Source organism: Rhinolophus hipposideros, assembly GCF_964194185.1.
Source record: "Rhinolophus hipposideros genome assembly, chromosome: 18".
Lineage (NCBI taxonomy): Eukaryota > Metazoa > Chordata > Mammalia > Chiroptera > Rhinolophidae > Rhinolophus > Rhinolophus hipposideros.
Window position 1 is genome coordinate 29154939 of NC_138064.1, and position 26070 is coordinate 29181008.

The 26070-nt window shown below is 38.2% G+C and overlaps 1 protein-coding gene across 1 annotated transcript in view; it reads left to right on the forward strand.

The window, feature by feature from the left end:
- Window positions 1-26070, forward strand: part of COL28A1 (collagen type XXVIII alpha 1 chain) — a gene marked incomplete at its 5' end in the record, with an annotated part of 138117 nt that overhangs the window by 12406 nt on the left and 99641 nt on the right. Inside the window, 6 exons of the mRNA XM_081079633.1 lie at window positions 484-525; window positions 4284-4310; window positions 8489-8533; window positions 11286-11330; window positions 11770-11823; window positions 25214-25282. Of these exons, the coding sequence (XP_080935759.1) occupies window positions 484-525; window positions 4284-4310; window positions 8489-8533; window positions 11286-11330; window positions 11770-11823; window positions 25214-25282 (282 nt within the window). The remainder of the gene's footprint in view (window positions 1-483; window positions 526-4283; window positions 4311-8488; window positions 8534-11285; window positions 11331-11769; window positions 11824-25213; window positions 25283-26070) is intronic.

Sequence of the window (26070 nt, forward strand, 5' to 3'; positions counted from 1 at the left end):
TTTGTTTTGTTGAATACCTGTTATAAGTCGATGTTCACATTTCATTTATTTGGCTTGCAATTTTGTGCCACATAATATATTTTCCTAAGTCTTGCTGAAATCAAGCAATCACTCTTTAGGACATTTTGGAAAACATTCCAAAACCCCCTGGAGGAAAGCCAGAGTGGCTGGCTCCCTGTGGGTACAACGCTATATCTGAGAACAACGACTGCGTTGTTAATCTGCCATGCAAGACCAGCCCAAGCTGTGCAATGTACCTGGGTCCTGCACCCTCTATGTCTGGCTTCACTCCAAATGGCCAAGTTTATCTGAGCTGCTGTTTTTCTCCCTTGACTGCGTGGTGAAAATGCCAGTGAGAAAGGCCAAAGAGCCTTCCCCATTGGGTTAATTTATTAATCTGGGAATTCTGAAGAATGCGTTTGATGGAGCAATCAGTCCCTTGTCAGGGCTGTGGAATCTGACTGAGTTTTTTGTTTGTCACAGGGCGATGCTCAAAAAGGGGAACCTGGAGAAAAAGGCCCAGAGGTATGTATACAACTGGAATGCCTTCCTAAGAAAGTAATCTAAGATGCGAACGTTCTGTAATGTATCATTTTGATTCCTGTAGTGCAAGAGCAAAATGATTTCTATCTGCATGTGCTTGTGATGGCTTAGACAATCAAACAGATATGATCTTATTAGTAGAAATGCAAGGAGAAAATACTCTGCTCAACAGGACAAGTGGTCAACCACATGACATTCCGACACTGAATTTGAAACTTGTGAAAGGCTCAAAGAAGAAAAATATTTTATTTCAGTTCTTGTGTTTTTTTTTCCCCCAGTAAAGAGTAAATTAAAATTCTGGGAGCATAAAATTACATAATCTAAACGATACTTTTGTAAATCCAATTCTACAGACCAAAAGAAAGAGATCATTCTTGTTGATTTATTATCTCTAAAATTAGAATATATCTGAGATTTCCTAAGAAATAATTACAGAAATTTTTTTCTTTTGCATTTTTCTGGGGAATTGCAGTAGTGTAGTACATAGCAGAGAAGTGGGCAGGAAATAAAAAGGAGGCCATGTTACAGTTCTCCTCTGTTGGTCCCCTTAGATGAAAGCCCAGGATTCAGACCCAGAGGTTTTTAAAACTGTCCTTTTGGTGTTTGTAGTCAATTTCATGAAAAAGTCTGATACAAAGTTTGATCATTTCGATGGAAATTCATTCAGAAATCTGTATTATTCATTCAGGAAACATTTCTTAGATATCTTCCACATATAAAGCATCCTGTTCGGTGCAAAGGAAACTAAGACAAAGCACTTACCTTTCTGAAAAGTTTATCTCATAGGAGAGAGAAGATATTTAAAATAGCTACGATATGAAGCAGAGTGTCAGAACATTGTAAAAACTGTATGCACAAAATATTCTGGGTGTTCAGAGATTAGAGTTGCCAGGGTAGGTTGTACGGGATGGCTCCTGGAGAGTGTAGGATTGTGACAGGAAAGGACAGCACAGGAAGACGGAAGGGACCAGGCACTCCAGGTTCAGGGTGCTGTGAGCAGCAACAGCAGTTCAGGGGAAAGGTGAGACAGGGCACTGGAGAAGAGAGGACGGTCAGACACAGCCCGAAGGTCGTAATGGGTACTTGATGTGGGCTGTGAGGTCTGGGCTTTGCTAGGTGATGGGCAGTGCCCCCACCCCACAGATATTAGATGGTGCCTATGACCCAAGGGATGGGTATTGGGAGATTAATCTGATGTGGCTCTAAAAGAGGATCTGAAGTGGGAGCAAGCAAAAGGAAAGAGCATTTAGAAGGTTTGCTGCTACAGCCTATGTGAGAGATAACGGACATGGGCTAGAGCCACTCTGGCCAATATGAATGAAAGCGGTGAGCCGTTATGTGCTTACCGAGCCCCTGCAACACGGCTAGGCTGAATTGAGGGGTGCTGTAGCAATGAAATTTCGCACTAAAGTTTGATGGCTTAGTGTCCGAAAAAAAAAAAAATAGATGCAACCTATCTCACTGATAATGTTTTATATTGATTACATGTCGAAATGATAGTATTTTGGACCTATTCAGATGAATACAATATATTATTAAAACTTAATTTCACGTGTGCATCGTTGGTTTCTAATATGGATGTTAGGGAATTTAAAATGACACACGTGGCTTGCATTTGAGGCTGACGTTATACTGAACAGAATTGGGCTGTACTGATGACGTGATAGAAGGGAGGAGAACACTGTGAGAACCACGAAAGGGTAGGAATGATAGTATGTGATGACTAACTCTAACTCATATTCAACAAATATTTATTGAGCACTTTCTCTGTTGGACCCTGGGATCCAGGGGTGAGCAAGGCAGATGGTCCCTCTTTTATAAAGTGTTCTTGCAGGGGGAGGCTATAAATAGGCAAACCAATGAATACGATTCGCAGTAAATGAGAAGTGTTGTGAAAATATAAATCAAGGTCATGAGGGTGTTCTAGGCAGAAAGAGCAGCAGGGACAAATGCTTTGAGGTGGAAACAAGCGTGGCAGGCTCAGGAAGTGGAAAGAAAGTCAGAACTGGAGGAAGAGCCGTGGGAGACGAGACGACAGAGGTAGGCAGGGGCTGGATCCCATAGGGCTTTGTTGGTTAGGGTAAGGAGAATAAATTTAAAACTAAGTGCAGTGGAAGTTGTTGGAGAATTTTAATCGGTTGAGTTAAAGGAATATAAGGGGCAAGTGGAAAGAAGAGGTGATTATAAACTTTTGATCCTGAGTGATTTGAAATACCATTGGTACCGTTAATGAAAGTAGGAAAAACAGAAATAAATTTGGCAGAGACCAACAAGTGCAGTTTTGGGTATTTTAAATTTGAATATTTAAAAATTAATAATTAAGATGACATGAAAGGAAGGAAAGAAGGAAGGGAGCATGGGAGGGAGGGAGGGAGGAATAAAGGAAGGGAGCTGATAGCAACCAAATAAATTTACCAGAGATTTCAGAAAAGAAAACAGGAAAAAAAGAGAACAGAATACTATAAAAAGTAATAATCTTGTAAACTGTATTGGTTCCTTCCTAAATACAATGTTAACTCTTAACATAAAGTAATGACAGAATTTTAAATATTGTTGTGTGTTGTAAGCGGTGGATCGTACCCGAAGTTTCCTGAGATTGGAAGTCTAGCTTCCTTAGCACGGCTCACATGACTTGTTTTAATAGAAAACCCTAATTTTACTATTTACAATGTTGTCCTTAATTTTAAGCACGATACTAAAATTTAAACCATTTATTTGAATAAATATTTCAAAAAAATGGATTAAGCTGTAGCAACATTGCTTTGGACTCGTTCTATTTTTATCTTCTATCTCTCAGCGACCATCCATTTGGAAAAAAGTGTTATTTCCTCCCTGAAGTTTTCCTTTTTACCTTTTGTAAAAAAGTCACAAACAGAACAAACTTTTGTAGTCTGACTCACGTCACTGCAAGAATAGCTTGTTTATTCCACTGCTTTCTCCAGCCCATTTAAAACATGTCTTACAATTCTATTTTCATATTTGAAAACTACAGTTGTATGAAATCCTATTTGAAAAAGATTGCTGTTGCTTAAAGTTGGTAAATTCCCAGTCTATTTAATATTCAGTATTGTATTATTTAAAGGGCTTATGAGCAGCGACACAATGATGAGGGCTGTGCAGCATTCCCAAGAGTGACACAGAAGAGGAACAGAAGGAACAGAAGCGCGGCCCCTTATTTAGCATGAGATAAAATATAGTAACTTAAAGGTCACGGGCTCATTAGGGTTGATAAAGGAGCCATTCATATCCTTGATGTTTATATTCTAGACCAAATTTGAAAGGAGGATCCTAATGGTTATAAATATTTGCGTACATGTTAAAGGCCATTATCTTAGCTCATTTTCAAAGCCAGTTTCTCTACCAGTCTCTGTGAAACATTCTCAGCTATGATAGTGCATCATTTAAAAGTCCATATAACAAATTTGAAAGGAGCATGATAGATCTTCACTTCTATGATGAGTTTCAGTGTATCATCTCTCCTTCAGCTTCAGGCCCAAGGGCAAGAAAGTGGGTTTGAAAAAAATACCCGGAAATGAGAATAGAATGTAATAAAGTGAAAAACAGGTTCTAGTAAATACACATTCCCTAAGCTCAAAGCCCAGTGAAATAGACCACATATATGGTCTTATTTTCCAACACTATACAGATATGTTTTTGTTAGATGTTATAAGTGAAAAACATCAAATACTTCCCCCAACTATGCCTTCTAATACCATATTTTACTTTTCTTTTTTAATTAGGGAATTCCTGGGTACAAGGGTGAGAAGGTAAGTTTGTAACAACAAATAGACCAGCATTCCAGAAAGAAAAATAGAAACATGACTGCATTTATATACTTAATAAAAGTTATTTTCCTTTATTTCTGTGAGTTTAGATTCCCTAAATTCTAAATATACTGTTACCTCTAACATATGGGTGTGTGTTTTAAGGAGTGGAAGGTGCTCTGAGATTATTGAGATTAAGTACGCAGCCTCAGCTCGGCAAACGTGAATAGAGAACCCCAGTTTCACAGCTGTACAGCACAGGTACCCAGACTAAAAGTTTCTGTATACAAACTGATGCAGAAATACTGCAATTAGTTTGCTGCTTTGGTTTTCACTTCCTATACAACTGGAACACTGAGCCCTCTCCTGCGGGAAGAGGATTATCCTGGTTACTCAGTGTAGAACAACTGACTTCATTCAGTTGTGCATCTATCTGGGTGGAGATTGCAGGGGGATGTAAATTTGACAAACGAACAAAAGGAAGAGGTTGGTAGGCTATTTGCAAATTATAAATTAGGTAACTGATCAAACTAATTCAAAAGAAATTAACAGACTGATTCAAAAAAAGTAAACAAGTAGGCCCGGGGCTCAGGAACCTTTGAGAGTGTTCACTGGTTTATAAATACAACTATGCCACAGTTCTAGTATCAGATTTTCTGTCTGAAATCAGCACATGTGCCTGTCGTCCATTCTGTCCTACAGGTGGTACCACCCTCAGACCTGGGCAAGAGGGTCCTCTGAGTCTCTTCTGCCCCTGCCCTCCCCCACTCCATGGATCCAGGATTTGCAGGGCAAAGGCCTGTGCCCCTCTGGTCTAGCTCATGCTTTGGGTAACCAAGACCCCGGAAGTCCCTGTAAAATGATCTGAGCCTGCTTTGAAGCCATACACAAACCTCTTTCCCATGTCCATCTTCTTTCCAGGCCTGAAGGGAAGCCAAACTTTAGCAGTGAGGGTGGGAGTGGGCCTTGGAGGGAGCTCTGTTGTGCTACCTGAGGCACCTTCATGTAAACACACTCAGAGCGCCTCTTGTGGAAGGAGCTGGAGTTGGGAAGTGAAGTGAGGGCTGGGCTGTAGGTTGTGGGCACTGGGCCGTACTTCCACGTGGACCTCTCAGGAATCCCAAAACTCTTTGATTTTTTCCAAATTCCTTTTGAAGGTATATTCATCAAGAAAGGAAGCTAGAACATGACTAGTTCATTAACTTGATTCATAACTTTCAACTATTTGGATACATGGTATCCAGGCTTCCCTGGCCCTGCAAATATTAGGGGTGAACTTTCATACAGGCAAGTACATATATCCCCAATCACTGCAAATGTTAGGCCTAGAAGAGGATGAGTGTGAGAAATGCCGTGATTCTGCCCTCCGCCATAAGAACCTGGTCAACTCAACATCTTGGAGTGTCTACTTCACCACGCATATAAAACTGGATTAATACAGGCCTCCCTAACTTACAGCGTGGAGGGAGAATCAAATGGAATAATGGATGTGACAATATATTGTAAACTGTTTGCTGGTCTGTAAAGGTAAGGTGCTATGAGGAAGAGACGGGGAATAAATGACAATTATGGGAAAGTAAAAAAGTATATGGGAAAGTATAAAAATTATGGGAAAGTATAAAAAGTTCCATAACTGTAAAATTGTCCTATATGTAATCAAGAGAAGTTATGGATGCCTCCCTACACTATCTTGATTTATACAATGAGCTAATTATGAACACCAGGAAGCTTCATATATACTACTATATATTTTGGAAAAGATTCATTTAACCTTCTGGGGAATCAGAGGTTCACTGGAAGAGTTCTCATTTGGAAAATACAAGGTTGACAGAGCAAAGTGACCCTGAACCACTGACATTCAAACCAGAGTTTTGCTAGGAGTAGCAGTATCAGAAGTCAGAATCTGGGAACAGAGCTAATCTGTTCATAGCTTTCTGAAGCACTTGCTCTCTAGAAATGTGTAATTGTGACCATGCCACAGGGATTAATGAGCCCACCAAAAAAGAAAACGCCTTTGCAGAAGCAAATAACATGCGTACAATACTTTCTTTGATGGAAATCTGTCCTCTCACCCCCCCCAACCCCCAAACAAGTGCTGTTCCTCAGGACCCTATAGCTAACAAATCTGTCTGGACAAATGGAATGTGAATTCTAGCCAAATAATTTTGAGTGCATTTATGGTACTTTTCTGTTGTATATTTTAGTGGCTGACTCATTTTATTCCTACCCAACATTTTTAAATTAATTGCTTTCTAATTGATTCTTCAAGAGTCATTTTCCGTTTGCATTCAGAAATAAATGTTCAATTTGTTCTAAGCGAAAACTCAGTTTTTCCTGAGTCATTTTGACTCACAATATAATGTGGAGAGAGAACAGATTGCTTTTGAACAGAGGCATAGCTGCATCTAAGAATTACGCGTCCCTCTTTCCTGCTCCGAAGCCAGCCATACACCATGCAGCACCCTAGGCAGAAGTGTCAAGTTAGTGGAAAGTGACCTGCAAACCATGACCATAGGCCTTGTTCAGCTTTGGGTGGCTAATGAAGGACATGGACATGAGGGTCTAACCATGAGGGTCTAACAGACTCAAGCTTGTGGTCATGGGCAAGTTACTTAATCTCTCTGAGACTCATTTTCCTTATGTCTAAATATATATATATATATATATATATATATATATATATATACACACACACACACACACACACACACACACACACACACAACTTTCAAGGCTGAGGCAGAAATTAGCAATAATGTAAAGACTTTGGCATATACCTTGCATCCATAGTTGGTGGTTTCAATTGTGATTTCCCTTCTTAGAGCAGTGCTATTCAAAGTGTGGTCTGTAGTCTGGCTGTCAATCTGTGAACTGTTTGTTGCTATTTTGTTAGGGGATAAAACTTGCACCAGAATATAAATCCACTATATCACTAAGTACACTGTTTAGTTCAGCTGACATTTATTTTCATAGTGAGACTTCCTTGATGAAGGAAGCAGGGCACTGATGTATTTTAATGTAAGTTCCTTATGTCTTTGGGGTGTGGCACTTCAAGTAGCATGTGTTAGAGCAGCACAGAGAAAATAAAACAGCAGCAGACGCAGAAACTAGTAGTGAGGGCATTGGACTAGGAGTTACTGGCTAGCATATAATTTAAGTGAATCATTTAACCTCTCCAGTTGAGTTGCCTTATCTTAAAAATATGAACTGCTTTGAGGCTCAGAATAAATATATGTATGAAAGCACTTTGAAATGCTAACTTTAGCTGTTATTCTAGTTGACTTTGTTACATTTTAGTTCAATGATTAGAAGTCTTAGCAGTCTGATATAATGGATTAGTATTTAGAAGTCCCAATTCTCACTCTTCTTAAGCAAGTTACTTAAACTTTTTGAATCACAAATTTGCAGTCTGTAAACTTGAGCTAATAATATCTACCTAGATAGCTAACGTCAGATTAACTGAGATAATGTCTGTAAAATAACATTAATAATAAATTGTGAAACACAATTTGAGTGTTAGTTTTTTTATTAATATTCCAGGAAAGGCAGGACAATGGAGAATGATGACGGAAAATACCACTCTCTCTCTGACAGTAGACCAGGCTCATGCATCACGGGTCCTTTTCCTACCAAGTCATGACATGGCCTCAGGACCTCTCTCTTACACTTTTCTAGGCACACACTACTACTTGATCCAAGTTGGTACTCGAACTGGAGCATGGTGTTATGGAAACAACAGGGACTCTGAGTCTGAGTTGATCTGGGTTCAGACCTTAATGGAGGGAAGTTATCTTGCTGAGCTTAAGGTTTCTCATCTATAAAATGAGAATTGTAACACTGATCTCACTGAGCTGTAACGTGGATTCAATTAAATCACATATGCAAAGGGCATATAATATGTGGTAGCTGCTCAGTAAACCTTAGCTTGTTGCCTTTTCATTTTCATCCATCTCTCAAAAATGTTAAGCCTTATTAGGTGGCATCGTGACTCTGTCAAGTTAAGGATGACTCATTGATAACATTTTTCAGAGTTCAATGCGCAAACAACCCACAGAATTGAGGATAAAACTGGATGTAATCCATCATCGTGCTTATATGTCATAAAATTCTACTGGGAATCTTTAAAAGAAAATCATAACACGGAATGACTGCAAATGTTGTCTTATTTACTTATTTTTTAGGGTGAACTCGGAGAATGTGGTAAACCAGGAATAAAAGGTGACAAAGTAAGGAACATGTTTTTAAAATGCTATAAAGTTGTAATACTTTGGGGCTGAGTTTCCTTAAGAGAAAATTCCTGGGATGCATTATATTGATCTCACTACTGGACTTGGAGAGTCATTGGCTCAATTTTCACATCACTTAAACATAAAGCAGAAAAGAAAGCCACACATACCTAACTTTAGTTCATAGCATCCTCAAATGCCTTTCTTATGGACCATTAAAACTTTGCTTTGTGGCACCCTAAACTTTGAGTCTAGACCTATTGAATATTACGGTGAAAAGAATAATTTAACCAGCAAAGTCAATTCAAGTTCTAATTGGGTCAAAGTAGAATTGTTTTCCAGATGTAAACACTGAGAACAAGCACTTTGCAAAGTAGAGTGAAGACCTCTATGATATAAGTTAATGAATTAGTTATAAATAATGTGGCAGAACTAGACATAGAAAGTGATTCGAAATTTTGAAACTGCAGCAAGCCACAGACGGTTGGGTAGGTATTTACCTTTCATTAAAAAATAAATATGAGTAAAGCATTTAAACGGGAGATAATATTAAGTAGGTTGAGGAGTTCCTAAATGGGCGAGAAATACATAGAGAGCACATTTGAAGCATAACAATAAAGGTCAAAAAGGTACACTGTAAAAGTGAATAGTTTTCTTTGTAGTTAAGAACTATTAACAGCATGCCACTAAGATACCAAACTCTTTCAATACCTCCATTTTAATTATAGGAGAGAGTCAAGGGGAGAAAATTAGGCAGAAGGTGAAAAGAAGAGGATAAGATAATGACGGTGACTCATGTAACTAAACACTTTAAATAGCTTGAGATTTTCTGAAAGATTTTAAACTACTGTACAGTTAAAAGTCAGGTGGATCTGAAAAAACGTAGGCTTGGTAATTATCTCTGGGAAAATGAAAAGTGTGACAATGAATGAATTCTTCCTGGAGGATAATTGAAAATGGGAGATGGACTTGGACTTGAAAATACAGAAGAAGGGACAAAGTAGAATAGAACAAAAATGAAAGTCAAACAATAACTGGGGAAACTATTTGAAATAAAAATGGCTGACAAAAAGTTAACATCATATTTCAATGACTTAGATGCCAAGGATTGTTAAATGCCCTATTATATTCTGTGCCAAAAAGAAAGAAAAAATTCTGCCAGTTATAAAGATACAATTGATTGTCAGAGATGTATCTCAATGTCAGAGAGTTTAAATCTGAAAAATGCATGTCTAGAGTCAGTGAAATTTAGCGTCCTTGACATGAAGAGTTCATGCAAGTTCATAAGTAAAACATACCAAGAACATAAAGACACAAAAAAGGAAATATAAATGGCTAATGAATGAAAAAAGTATCCAAATACATTAGCAATCAGATAAGTGAAATTAAAAATTAAAATATTATTTCACCTATCAAATTAGAAAACACTGAAATAATATATAATATTACCGTGTTTCCCCAAAAATAAGACCTACCCAGACAATATAAGACCCGGTCTTATTTTACTGTAATATAAGACTGGGTATAATATGATATGATATGATATGAAATGATATGATATAATATCGGGTCTTATGTTAATTTTTGCTCCAAAAGACGCATTAGAGCTGTTTGTCTGACAAGGTCTTATTTTCGGGGAAACACGGTACGTGTTGAGGGGGATTCTATAAGGTGAAGATGTGTTCTCTCTACTCAGGTAGTGAGAATGGAAATCTGAACAAACTTCATGGAAGACAGTTTCGTGTTTTCTTTCCATACGTTGTGTGAGAGACAAAAGAGAATGAAAGAGAATCTTAAATGTGCTTTTTGCTTGTCTGTTAATCAGTCATTCTCTTCTAGGAAATTATCTTTTGGAATGAATCAGAAGTTGGACAAACATTTATACACAAAGATATTCATTATAATATTATTTAAAATAGTAATCATCAGAAACAATCTAAATGTCCAAACTAGGCAAATGAGTAAGTAAATCATGATAGATTTATATTCTTGAATATTATTCAGTTTACTGAGAGTCATTGATGACATAAAAAAATATTTTTGATACAATGGAAGACCAAATAGGTAGGACACAAAATTGTGTATAAACTTTGATCAAATTATTTGAAGAAAAATTTATTGGAAATAAAATTGGATGAAAATATACTAACAGGAGTTGCCTCTGTGTGAAGGGACACATATAGAATAGAACAAAAGCAGGAAAAAAAAGTGGAAATCTGAGAAAAGAGAGAGTAGACTATATTATACTATCATAAAAGTAAACTTTAAGCATTTCCTAGTCGTGGAACATACTGAAATATTGTCTACTAGAAGAGTGTTGAGTACAAATAGCATTTTGCCAAGTCCTGTGCCTTGAAGATGGGTGAAAGAGTGATTTAGACATTGGGGAAACTCACTAAATTGTTAATTTAACTGACATTACCTTGTTGGAAGAAAGCAGTATTCCATCAAGTTTATTGCTTTCAAAGGAATCTTAAGAAATCCTTTACTCTAATAAAAAATGCCAGTATATAGGCCAAGAACATACTTGTAAAATTGTGTTTTCATGGAGTTTATTTGTTAAAGGAAAGTTTGACCCCCATGTGGCGTATTAATTAGAATTATTTCATTAACCATGAATCTACTGGCATTGGTATTTGGATAACTTGGGAAGACATCATTACTGAGAACATATTACCTCCTCTTTCACCTATAATCATTGCACCTTGACGATGGATATTTCTAGTGACTTACCATTAATTTTATTCCACAGGGATCCCCAGGACCATATGGACCAAAGGGACCCAGAGGCCTTCAGGTAAGGAGGCCAAATCTAAGTCTGGACTAGAATCACCTAGGGAGCTTTAAAGAAATCCCTTTGCCCACTTGCTGTGTCCCTAAAAGCTCCAACTTTCAGTTATATATGCTTTAGATATATGTATTTTTAAAAGCTGTTTATTAGAAATCGTTCAAAACAGGAGTCCAGTACAGGAATACAGTAGGAAACACAGGTTTAGAAAACAAACATCTCATTAATAAATATTTGCTCTCAGCTTAAGTACTATTTTAGATGCTATGTATTTGATACGAGGAATATTATCTCATTCCATTTCTCAATCCCATGTTACCACTACTAAACTGAGTTATATACGTAGTCTGACTTCTAACTCCAGGATCTCTAGGGACCCTAATGAAGGATTCATTCCTGGTGGGCCTTTTGTACACAGAACTAATTCTTGGTTTTCATCTTGGAGCAGGGAATAAATGGACCTCCAGGGGATCCAGGCCCGAAGGGATTTCAAGGCAATAAGGTAATCATATCTTTGGATTAAAGACAGGCAAAGTGCCTTTCCCCTAGTGAGCTTTGGTAATGTGTATTTTTATAAGGTAGAAGTCAATGGACTCTTTGAGGAAGTATCTTTGTAAACACATAGTTACCTGCAGGTGTATACATAGAATCATGTTCTAGTACATGCAGGAAGTCAGTGGTATAGCTTTATCTTTTATTATTCTATTATTCAAAGAAGTATTATTAAATATAAGCATCATGAGAACCTTTGCAGTGTTTCCTTCTTACTTCTGCCCTTTAGTTATTATATGGTTCACTAGAAAATGATAAGTAGTAACAAGTAACTCAATTCAAATGACTCTATTTCCTACATGTAATGCCAACTCAATATACAGTTTATGAGGGAAGAGAATTTATAACTGTCATACCAATGGACATCAAGCTTTAAAAAAACCCGAAAAACCAAAACCAAAACAGGGGTATAATCTCAATAATCAGTAACATGCTCGTAATGTCATTCCACAGATAACCAAGTAAGACAGAGAAGGGCTGAATAAGAGCCAAGCAGAACCGAATGATGCTGCAAGAGGAATCTTTAGAAGATCCTTTGTAAGGCTTTGTTTTCCAATGAGAGTGACCATTAATTTGCTGAAAACAAGCCTTTCAGTTCCTTTTTAATTCTTCTCAATGCTTAATACATTTCACAGATATAGTAAATACCAAGTAAATGGAGCTGAGTTAGTGACTAGAGATCTGTGGAATTTATGGCAGTAATAACAGCAAAAGGTGCTGTCCCCAGTGGACCCTAAATAAAGCCAATATTTTTTAAGTGTGATTCAATTTAAGTTGTGGGGCGTAGTTGGGCTACTTGAGTGTTCTTTTACCAGAGAAAAGGGAGTGATAAGTATAGTATTTTTAATGAGATACTGACAATGTGTGATTTCCCAGGCCACTTTTAATTGGCAAATTAAAACAGAATGAGGTTCTCAGCAGGAGTGTGCTTAAGCTTCATCTGGGGAAACTGTCTTTTCCAGTCCTTACCTATGATTAATTCTCTCTGGGGAAGAAATGGGCCTTTTGCATACTGAGTAGAATGTTTCATAGAATTGCTTTGGCTGTAGGTAAAATCCTGCAGCAAGGGGAAAAAAAATAATATGTTGACCGTCCATTTTTATTTCTAGGAGTCTCTGTTTATCTAAGATGATAATTTTCACATGTTTGTGAAAAAGAGGCTTAAAATCAGGGATCCGGGTTGGAGTTGTTGGAGACACAAAGGATATTAGAAATCATACTGGCCCAAAGTTTTCATTTTGGAAAATGAGAAATGAAATCTGGATGCAATGGCTTGCGTGAGGCAGAGGCAGAGCCAGCATCCTCAGCTCGAAGGGCGTGTGAGGAAGTGCTGGGCTGGGAGCAGGGCTGCTGTGCTTGGGAGATGGTGGGTGGCGGTCCATAAAAAGAAGCCATCATTTGATCATTTCTCTTTCTGTCTTAGACAATTACTACTTAGGTTTTCCTTTTTAAATAAGTTTATTTCAACAAAATTTGGCTTTTAATTCCAACAATGCATTGGTTCTTAGAAAGAATAAATAACCAATCAAGCGCGTTGGGGAGGTTGTAGTTTTCTGACGTATGTAAGAGCACTTCACGCTTGACTTTTATGTCATAAAAGGAGTCATTGTTCCAAAACTATTTGATGGGTTCATCAATTTTCCAAGAGCCTTTCTTAATTTTTTTTTTAATTGTGGTAAAATATACATAACATAAAATTACCACTTGTATGTGAATCACAAAATTCACTGCCAGGTAAACACATTAAGTTCCTGCTGTTGAAAACCTGTCAATCAATGTCTAGAGCATGTTTGAAATTGTTGGGAGGGAGGGAGGTGGGAGTGAGCCTCTCTTTTTCCTTCTAGTTATAGTTCTGGTTTAAGGTCACCAATTTCGTGGTCTCTTGACTTCTACTTCGAGGCTATTATTAATTTCTACTTCTCTTTGGATCTGTCAGTCACAGGTGCATGTCACATGGGTCATTATTATTTTTTTAATTTTATACATTAATTAGTGTATCATCTTAAAAGTCAGGTTTCAGGGAACGATTTCATTTTGCATCCCACAATGTACTTCTAAATCTTAAAGACTTAATAAACAGTATTTTCCTCAATCTGGGAAAAAATGTTATGTTGTATAGTGATGTTCACTTTCATCACTATCATTTTATTATAAAATGTTTTTTTAAAATGCCATTGAAATTTGTATGAAAACAATCTAAAATCTAGTAATTCTGTATTTTATAATGGGCACAGGGAGGATTATTTATTTTACAATTTCTATAATAATAAATAACACCTACTTCTTATATATTTACTATGTACAGATACAGTTCTAAATACTCCTTTAACACAATACCACCTTTTGAGGTACAGATTAGGCTAGTAAGGCACAGAGAGTCTAAGCAATGGGTCCAGGTCTACACAGCTAGCTAGTAAGGGACAGAGCCAGGATTCATACCCAGCCAGTCTGCTTTTAACCACCATATTATATTCATCTCCTGAGGAAAATTTCTCCATTTTCTGGTTAGTCAACCAGAGATAAATGCACTTATTTTGGACATTTGTCTCCATTTGTAGTGTCCTCTGGCTGGAATCAACAGCCTGTTGAGAGGTGCATTTCTACTTGGTTATAATGTTCATCTGGAAATGCAGGAAAAGAAGGAAGGGACTCTCATGGGGAAAAAGAAATCAGTAATGGGCAAATGTTTTACAAGACTTTAAAATACAAACCTTTAGACTTGTAATATTTGTGAAGATTCCCTGAATTTCTAGATGGGGCCTGCCTCTGTCTTTAAATTTATGAATGTTCTATCTCTCTCGGGAACTACAATCTGGTTTTATTGCTCTAGTGGTTGGATTTTCTTCATCAAAGGGTGTGCAGTAAAGGTGGCCAAAGAACAAAAGGGAAAAAATAGCATGTGATAAATGAAGGAAAAATGTGATTCTGGCCCTGTTTCACAAATCATTCTGTCATTAATATTTTCCACATGTAATGTAGCTCCTGTTTTGCTCTGAACGTCCTGTTGCCTTAGAAACAAAATATAGATGTTCCTCACCATGGAGCCTTGGCTGCCAGGGCCCCTCAGCCTCTCCCACGTACGAGAGTCATGCAGCGCCTTCATGAGAACGTCCCACCAGTCTTTCACTCCATTAGAATTACAATCACGAAAGTGCCCAAGAAGCCTTATCTCTAGGACTGAACTGAAAGTGTAACTCAGGCGAGAGCACTGTGCCCCTTCTCAGGAAAACTGAGTCTAAGAACCCTGCTCCAACCTCCAAGGGCTGCAGTGGTGGTTCAGGTTGCAATAACATCTGGCCGTAGACCGGCCCTCTAATCACTAGGAAGAATGGCTCAAGATTGGCAGGCCTTTCAAATCACAGAGAACAAATGACCAAAATTAGCTTTGAACAAATAAACACCGAATGCTGGGTGTGCAAGCCCCCATTAGGTAATTTTTTCCATTTCTTGATGTTTTCGGGAGGTTATTTCTGAAGGGTATTTCCTTCTCAAGTCTCATGTAAGTCTGCTCTTTGCAAGACCGTCTTTGTGCTCCTGGAAGAAGGGGGACCGTTCATTGTGGCCTGACCAGGAAACAACCTGTGACACGCTAAAGTATCCTAGGGCTAAAGCTAAAGAGCTAGGGCCACTGGAAACAGCCCTGATGTGTTTTCCCAACGCAGAGTACCACATGTTAATCACCAAACAATGAAAAATACCATGATATTATATTATATATTAATTTATGTTAATAGGTGAATTGCTTCCCTTCTTCAAACGTCCTCTATTATTTTACTCTGGCATGTTCATACATTTCCTGTAGGTTTCCTGCCCCCACCCCAAGGGTTTTCTTCTTGTGCTACACTCAAGTGTAAGAAACGCAACATCCTTTTACATATGAGACTTGGTCTTACCTTACATGCAGTTTAGTTTCTGAGATGTTAAGATAATCCACAGAGAAATGGCATCGGTCTGGTCCAGTTTAATAAATTGGATATGGCCAGGGTAAATAATCTCCAGGGAATCAAACATCCATCATCCCTTGAAAATGAACAAAGGACTTAGTTTTAATGATAAAACAGAACCCATGTTTCAAGAGGAGTAGTGAGGGCAAATTAGGTACTGAGACCAGGCCAGAGTTCTATCCCCTGCCATCATTCTTAGACACCCTACTGCTCTTATCCAACTCTGTCTACCTTCCATTTTTTTCCATCTATATTTTGAGGTTCCCAAGCACAGTAGATATTTTTCATATTCTTATAAAAATGTTAAGTAAGAACTAAATACACAGATCTTAAATTAAGACCGTAAGCCTAGTAAACATCCCTATAAAACATCCTGTTTCCTTCAAAATGCTCTATGAAAAGAGTTCAGTTTTGAAAACAGGGCTGGCTGTCAACCTTTGAGATAGCCACTACGAATGCATATGCAGCTAATTTTGGTAGCTGGCAGTGTGCTAATAAACCTTCCTTGTAGCTTCTGTATGTTATGCCTTTAAACACTACTAGCCTTCTTTCAGATATGAGCCGTTGGCTGGAGAATTGGACAGATATGGGCCGGTCCATCACTGTTTAAAAAAAAAAAATCTAAAGCAGGAGATCCAGTGACAATGGCTCAAAAACACCACATTCACATTTGAGAGATTAAAAAAAATTATCATATGTACATTCACACACATTCAGATGAGCAAAAAATAAGTGTTTGTTGACTGGCTGGATGAGTGACTGGATGACTGAATGAGTGGAACGCATTCACTGGGACGAGTTGTCCACAGTCACACACTGCAGACATGTCAAACATGCAGGAATCTAAGGAGTCAGTTTGTCAGTTTTGAGGTTATTGCAAACCGTTGAGACAGCTGTTTCAATAGAGAGATTGGGGAGATGACAATGGATTATGGAAGGAAGCAGACAGAAGGGTGCAGTAGCCAGGAATTTTGACCATTTTTCTGAGATATTTGGATAATAAAGAGAAACAGGACAGTGTAGACATAACCCATGAAAAGCTTCTTGTGCATTAAATAATCTAATATATTATTTATATTTTCATTTTCTTCTCAGAATGGCATGGAGACTTGGGATCTATTTTTTTTTTTCATTTCTATATACAACTTAGAGTCTCATGTTTTTTATAATGTCAGTATTTTCACTAGAACAGAAAAATCATTAATGAAGAGTTAGTAGTCGAAAAAATACATTCTTGTTTTATTCAGTATTTAAATACTGGATTTTACTCAAAGTTAGCTTAGTCACTTTAGTAGGCCAATCTATTAAACATATTTAATATTTCAATTGTGGTTTGGAAGTTCCATGCCACAAATATGAACAACCGTGATGAATTTTAAACTTTTCTCCTTATTTCAGTTCTCACACAACTCAAAAACCTAACAGTCTCTTAATACCACGATGTTGCTTTCAACCACTAAGAAAATCCTAATTTGTAATAGGATACAATTCCTTACAACTCGATGGGAAGTAAATCTAGTGAAACATACATGGACATCAGCAATTCCTAGCACAGAATAATTAATCAGACAGCCTTTTTTAAGTTCACAGCTCTCTTAACAGAACGACTATATTTTCGGCTTCATAAACAGTATTTTAAGTACAGAGTACTGGAACACATCAGCTTTTCCAGTTGTCCAGAAACAGCAATGGACCTTGTGGTTCTGGCAGGCTAACAGCTTCGGACAAGGTGGTGACGGCTCAGTGATAGCAGTGCGACAGCAAGAGTCCCTTTACAATTGTAATTATAAATATCCATTTAATAAGGAATCAGAGACAAGCTGTCAAGCTATGTGAATGTTTCTCCTTCAGAGATGTCAAAGTCTAAATGCTAATTCCGTTCTGGGCCTAATTAAAGGGAAAGAATCATTAGTAATCCAGCGATTCTGATTGTGGAAAGGGCTCTGACCTACATGCACATCTGCCCACCAGGACTCTAAATGAGCTTATTAACTCACTTCACATGAAACAACTGACAGTGACAACTTGAAGTGGCTTCCAGAACATATGGGATGTCAGCCAATGGCTTCAAGGTGATTTTCAAGATGATTTTCATTCCCACATCTCTGGTGCATGTGGTTCTTAGCAGTTGGCATATACTGTGTGTGAGTGTGTGTACAGGTGTGTGTGCAGAGACTGCTACAGTCAAAACTTTAATGGATCAAGAAACCCAAAATATTGCCAACATTTCCCACAAAGGTGATGAGTCTAACCCATGGGCCCAGTCAATTTTCAACATGGAAAATCAAGCTTATTCCAAGGGTAAAGTGTAAAATATAGTGTTGTTCATTTTAACCATTTCTCAGTGCACAGTTCAGTTACATTGAATACACTAACAATGTTGCGTTACCATCACCACTATCTATTCCCCAAAATTTTTCATCACCCCAAGATAAACATTGTAACTTTTATACACTAACTCTCCTCATTTCCTCCTGCTCCCCGTCTCTGAGATAAGTTTTTAAGAAATGTATCACACTGTCATATGAACCCATCTTCTCTCATAAGTCAATGTTTTTGTTCTTAGATTTATGGAGACAGTTCACCCTGAATGTTTACCAGCAACTTATTTTGTGCTGGAGGAGTCCAAACAGTGTCCACCAGACTGTGATTCTTAAAACCTCTCTTGATGGGCTGTTGACCAATCCTTTCTTTTAGAGAAAATGACACACAATTCCTTAGATTTTATTATATATGATGAAGTATGACTTTCCAATTAGATCGAACCATGTGAGCTGCAATTTTTGTAGGTCAAACATGGTTAAATATTGTCAATTTCATGTGGTTTAACCTAATAGCATTAAAGAAATTGAGTTAATAGTAACTAAAATCTGGTACAATACTTTCTGGTGCAATAAAATCTGGTGCAATAACTTTCATTACATTCTTCAGCAATTCTTTATTATTATAGAGTTTTTTATTCTTTGGAAAGAATAAGTAGGTGGAATATGTATATTCAAAAAATGTTGTAATTGGAGATTAAAAATAATGGTGGTTCTGAACTCAGTGTAGTTGATTAATAACTGGTTTATATGTAGAATTACATTGTGTGATGTAGTTCACATTGCCAATTATAATTTACATTACCTTTACCACTAATTCAGCAACAACACTGATCCAGGCAAACTTTATGTTCCTGAAATGGCATGTGAGTCAGCTTGTATAAAATATATTTCCTCTTGGGTATGTTTTATTTTAGAGAGTCTTGGTCTTCATATGATGAATCTTTAACTACAGGTAGATTGTAATTATCTGGCTTTTGTGTTTTTCATCCTATAACAAATATATGAATTTAGTTTGCAAGCAGGTGATTTTTGAAATATTGTAAGAATTAAAAAAAAAGAAGAAGCAAAAAGAATGGAAAAGTCCCAAGAGGAAGTTTGCATGGTGATTAGAGCCCTGGTTCTAAAACCAGACTGCTGGGGTTTACACCAGTCTCCCTGTTATATTAGCTCTGTGGCTTGGGCAAGTTACTTTTCTTCCCCATGCCTCAGTTTTCTCATCCGTGTAGTGGGTTAATAACAGCAATTGCTTCTTAAAATTCTTTTGAGGACTATGTGTATTAATATGTAAAGCATTAATAAAGCATTTAGAATAGCACCTGTTACACAGTAACCGCCATATGTATTGGCAATAATTATTAAGCAGTTAAGGATTTTGACAGCCCTCTTTTTATTAATGTAGACCAAGTCTAGTCTGATATGTTTTCTAAAAATAAGCCTCTTATTATATAACTCTTTCTCTGGAACAAGAGAAACTAGGGACTGAAAATATAGCTTGATTTAGCAAATATCTGATAAATATTAGTATCCTCCCTTTTCCTTCTTTCCAAAAGAAAGGGGCTTTTCTTGACTTTTCTCCCAAGACTGCATACAGTCATCACTTCCCTGAGTGATACATTACTCCAACTAGGAATCTGGGTATCTGGGCCATCCTTGAACCATTTTGCACCTGCAAAATGCTCATCCATCATTTTCTTCTATGTGGAAACTCTGAGAATATTTGTCACACGACATAAAATATTAAAGTTGGTGCTCCACATATCTGGGAAATAAAAAAAAGAAGTTGCTGAAACATTCTTATAATGTTAAGAAGAGCCCAAGGTAAGATTAAATTGCTCAAATTTTATTATTCAAGAAATGGTAAAGTTCTGTCCTCAAAAGTTTCCAAGTCTTGGACAGCCATTCATTATTTAGTATCTTAGCGAAAGGAAAGACGCTGACTTGGGTTAGGGCCGTGCCAGGAAATGGGAGTGTTGGTTTTCTCTAGCTGAACTTTTTATCCAGTGTAATCTTAGGCCATTGATGAGAATTTCGTTACTCCTTTAACTGAAAGGGAAAAAAAAGAAAAAAGAAAAAAAATAGATGATTAATTGTACCCAGATAAGTTTGTAAGAGAAACTGTGTAATAAGCACTTGATATCACTGTGTAATTTACATACTGTTGCTATTGGTTGAAAAACCTAAGTAAACAAGGCTGAACTCCAGAGAAGCCTTTCCAGACTCCCCACTCCCACAGCCCAGACCAGGTTTCCTGTTTTCTTCACCTCCAGCAACTGGCATAGCACCTGCTCCCTAGTTACTCAGTAAATGGTTGAGTGAATGATATCAACTAGCCAAACACTGAGAATGCAAAGCTGAGCAAAATCACATGACGTCCTCCCCACGGTCTAGGGAGAAACGTATTAACAAAATGCAAAGTTGTAATTGTAATGAATGCTCAGAAAAAGAAGAAAATGGTGCTCTCGGTGCCTCTAGAATAGGGATTTCACCTGACCAGAGAAGCCCTCCATGAAACCATACTGCTTAAAACAAGATCTCAAGGATGAATGAGTATTGACTAAGAAAATAGGGAGGTAAGAACATCCCAGATGGATAGAATAGCACGTGTAAAGATCCTGTTGCAGAGGGAACATGGCAAATACAAAGAACTGAACAAAGACCAGTGCTGCTAGGGTGGCATGTGAGGAGGCAACTGATGGCAGATGGGCCTGGAAAGGGACTCATAAGCCCTGTGCAAGGGCTCACAGCCTTGTAAGAAGCTCTGTCTTTACCCTAAGAGCAGAAGGAAAGGCTTTGAAGAGTTTTCCTCAGATTAAAATTAAAATTTAAAAATTGCTCTAGCAGCGATGGGGGGAATCAATTGGAGTGTGCTAGAATGGATGCATGTAGAATGGATGCAGTAAGGACTTTGTTTAGTCTGAGCAAGAGATGACATTAGTTTGGCATAGACTGTGGAGGCAGAGCAGAGGATCAGAGAAGTGGATGGATTGAAGAACTATTTCGGAGGCATATTGATAGGTGATGGTGATGCATTGCATATGGTGGATAAGGGAGTGAGACATGTGAGAATAACTCCTAGGTTCTGGCTTGACACATGGAGGAATTGTGCCCTTCCCTGAGACACAGAATGCTGGAAGATGATCAGGTCTGCAAGTGGAAGACGATGAGTTTGTCTTTGGAAATGATGAGCTCCTTTTAAAATTCTTTTCTTCCCAACTTCCTTTACATTATTTTTGTCAGCTGCCGTTTCTTTTTCTCAGTTACTGTCTTCCCCCATTTCCCACAAGACATCTGTGTTCTTCCACACCCCTTGCATTTGAATGTTGGTACTCTCCATGGTTCTGACCTGGAGCCTCCCATCTCCGTAACCACCCTAAACATGGGCTGTCCAATATGGTTACTGAGCACTTGAAATGTGGTTCCTCCAAATTAAGATGTGCTGTGTTAAATACACGTAGGATTTCAAAACATAGCATTAAAATTAATGAGAAACAAAATCATGAATAAGATTTTCTATTGATTATATGTTGAAATGGTAATACTTTGGATAGATTGGGCTCAGTAAAATACATTATTGCTTTCTTAACGTGGCTGCCAAAATTTAAAATTGCGTAGCTGACTCACTGTATGTTTTCAGCGGATCGCATTGCTTCAGACAGTGACCCTATTATCACCTCATTCCCCTCTGCTTGAGCCCACAGAACTGCTTACTGTCCCCAGAACAGTTCAAGTCATTTTATGCCTCATACTCATCTTTTCCCTGAACTGTATTCCTCATTTTTCCTACCAGATTAGATGTGATTCCTACTTCTTTGTGCAGAGCAAACATCTCCTCGACCATATGAAACTTTCTCAAATCTTTAAGATAGAATCAAATGTTTCTTATTTGGAGTGTTGCATGCTCTATTAGTATCTTTATTATAGCTAATTCACATGATTGTATTTTGTTTTATGTTCATTTTTCTCTCCAGCCAGATTGTCAGTGTCTGAAAAGTGCAGGTGCAATCTGATTTATGTCTGTGATTAAGTAACTGGGTACGTGGTATCAGGTCGGTGCTCAATGAAAGTCTGGTGAATAACAATTGAATTAAAGAGCTACTCTGTGATTGGGTATGACTTAGATGTTTCACAGACAATATCCTGAATCCCCTCAACAACCTGTGAGCTAGATAGAATGATCTTCATTTTGCATGGGAGGATCTTGTAGAAGCTCAAACCATTAGTAACTTATAGAGTTAGGATTTAACTAGAGTGAGTGACTCCAAAGCTGTGTGTTTTTTCTGTGATTTCATACATGCTAAAAAAATGGATTAAAATGTGGAGATTATAGTCCTACATCATGAAATGAAAAAAAAAACAACACACCGTATTTCCTAAGATTGTTAGCAGATTTAATGAGATACTGAATGTAATGTGTCAGGGTAGCGGTTGGGAATAGTGGGTTTAATTAAACAAGGGCTCCCTTCAGTCTTGACACCTGTAGCATAGAGGTCCTTCATTTCTGCAGAGGACCAAGGTGGGCTACATAACATCGGCGAGGCCCTATACATGCTCACACACATTCACACTCATACAGAGGTCCATGGAAACGGCCCTTCGGGAGCCATTTACCTTAACCCCGTCTTCTTTGCATATGCCTCTGATGATGAAAGAAAGTGAAGTAGACAAATAATAAGTAGTAACTGGGGGGCATTCAGTCTGCCTGTGTGTGTATGTTTGCGTTTGTCGGTGAGAGTTGGAGCAGGAATAACGGTAGAAAAAGGAATCAAGTCTGGAGTCTTAACAGGGCTATGTTGCTTTGGCGAATTCCCAGAAAATCATTTTGAGTAGAGTGCTGAGTCTTCTGTTTCTGTTCTGTCATACCCAGTGATGCTATTTTACAATCAGGACCACTTTTTTTTTTTTTTTTAACCACTGCAGGAATCTTGATAGGAAAGGGAAGGGAAGGGGGACGAAAGAAAGAGTAAACATGAATTGTAGGCCAATACTAGTCTGTAGTTCCTATGTTGAGGTACTGGGCTCCTAAGAAATAAATTTAAGCAAGTGAAATGTGAAGATACGTTGCTACAGGGCTGCGTTCAGGTAAGGGAAAATGATCCTTCTGAAAAGGGATTTTTCCCCTGAAAAAGCAATATTAAGAAAGCTCTCAGTTGCTAGTGGTAATTGACAAAGGCTAAAGGGAGCTTATGGGCTCAGGAAGAAGACAGTGGCTTCTCCGCTTGATCCTCCTGGTTTATCCATTTCAAGGTAACAACCAAACCAATGCCTTGTACATAATCAGAGAAAACTTTCTCACCAACCCTTTGTTTTAGATCAAACACACAGGTTAAGTACTAAGTAAGGCAGAGATTACACCACTTCAAAGAACTCAAATGTATATATATATAACATTTAAAAGCCTTCTGACCCATTACAGAACCAAACTACATATAAGAGGGACAGGGACTGAATATAAGGGAATTTAGGGCCTATTATTATTATTGCATGTTTACCTCTCAGACTAGCCCTTTGAACTTAGGAACCAATCCTTAAACTTCTCTGTATTTATTTCACTATCCTCCATATAGCAAGTATTTGATGTTCATTTGCTGAGTAATGGAAACTGTCATCCTTATGCAGTATAATTGACGAGATTCGAACTTGAGTGGAGAGCACAAAAAGTTGTAAGGAAAAGGTTCTTTGAAGGGAAAACTCAGACTCTTTAGGAAACTGAATATTCTCTAGCATATTCTCTTACATCAAACTTTGAGGTTAAGAAAACTGCTTCAAATGTAGGGAGAACTTTCATGTCTGTAATTATATAGACAGAAATTCCATGGCTAAGAACATGTAAAAAGTAATAGAAAAATAAGTACAACCTTGCATTTTAAAGGGAAAAAATTCAAGTTGCTTTACCTGTCAGACTGACTTGTACTCAAAAGGATGAACAGAAGGTACTTTTAAATTCAGTCCACACAAACGTCCAAGCCTTATAAACTCTCACACTCAACTGATTTTGAGGCAACCTCTCTGGAACTCGGGTTCCACACCTGTGAAATGTAGGAGTTTGAGTGCAATGCTTCCGTTCAGTTCTCTAATGCCTGAATTCTCTGATGGGCCTGCCACATAACAGACAGCATTAACTGAAAAGGTGTCTGGCTTCTAGTGCAGATATCCTGACCAATAGTAACTTCAGTAATAAACTATTTTTGTTGAGTAAACAAAAATGTCTGAAGGTAGGTAGTCTTGGATGGGATCAGAAGCTCAGTGAGGTTGTCCAGGAACTAGGCTCTTTTAAATTTGTTCTGCATTGTCCTCTTCAACTATTGGCATTCATCTGAGAGATTGTTGCCTCGTGGCTACAAGAAAGCTATCACAGCTCCAAGTAGGAAAGAAGAGGCAGAGGCAAAAGTCTCTCTTTGCATCCAGTGAAGTCCCCACATCTCATTTGTCAGAACATAGCCAAAGGACCAACCTACACTAATCAGTGGCAAAGGGAGAGGAGATTCTAGACTTGAATTAGACCAATTGGCATTCATCCTATACCTCTGAGGGCAAAGAATAGCTGCCATTGACCTGAACAGATCAGAGTTCTACAGCAGGGAAGGAAACGGGAGAGGATAGTCATTGGGTGGGAAACAAAATCTGTTTGCTTAAAGCACTTAATCAAAGATTTATTGAATGAACAAGCAGGGGCTGCATTATGACTTTCATAGATCTTAAAAATTTTCCCTCTGCAGGTCCTTAACTATATATATGTGTTAAAAATAGTATTTTACAACTCAGTTGATATAAAGACAACCAAGATCCAGACTGGAGTCATTGTTATGTATTCATTATTATTGTTTATTTTTTAGTTCTGATTTTGAAAGTTAAAATTGAAATATTTTCATTGGCCCTGAATACTGTTGCTATGATGCGCAGCGGATAATGCCGCCCTGAGTCTATGTTGTGTTTCCGGCGGGTGTGTCAACACTTGAGGGCAGTGACTGTGTACTAGGTTTCATTGTTGCCCTCACAGCCCCAGCTGTGTACCTAATTGCTGCTCAATAAGTATTACTGAGCTGATCTAACATGTCACTGTTTCTTCCTCTAGGGTGAGCCAGGTCCTCCTGGTCCTTATGGCCCTCCGGGAGTCCCCGGTATTGGACAGCAGGGTATTAAGGTAAAGATACTTGTCTCTTTGCCCACTGATGGTTATTGAACTTATTGTAGGGGTTAGGGGAGCTGGGATGTGAACTCCGTTCAGCCGTACCCTCCTACTCACAAGGGGGCTGCCTGCAGAAGTTACTTATATTCTGGATGCTTGGACACTGAAGTGCCCCAGTCAGGGGCGGTTACCACAAGAATAATTAATACACTTTTTTTATTTGGTTGGAATGAAAAATTTGCTTGTCTCCAAATACCCTCCCTCTTGCCAAGGTGCATGTGGTTCTGTTGCGTTTTCAAGGACTTTAAATGTTAACATGCAAAATGTTGTTGGGACATGAAACACGTGAACACATCAGCTATCACCTGTTCCCATTAATTAAGCCTGCAGAGGCGGAAACCAGAAGAACCATGACACTGAAAAGTAAATGTTGACAGAAAGTTGGTGGGGAATGAGAAAGGACAGGAACACCCAACAGTCTTGGGTGCTGTGCATCCTGCAGGATGTGAGAGAGCAGAAGTGCTTCTTTGAAATGACTTTCCTATGTCGTTGGGACAATGAGGCTTTGATACCGGACTGACACAGAGAGCAGTACAAAACAGTGCACTTCAAATGTAAGCAAGTGTCACCACGGACGGCATTTAGACAATAAGCACGTTGAAACTTCCGGGGAAGGGGAGTTTGTATAGGAAGAGTTATTGGAGAAGGTCCTGAAGGGGATCAAGTATGAAACAGAACTGAAAGGAGAGGTGAAATGGAGCTGAGTGGGCCTGGGAAAAGTGCGGCGTTCCAGGATAGTGGTG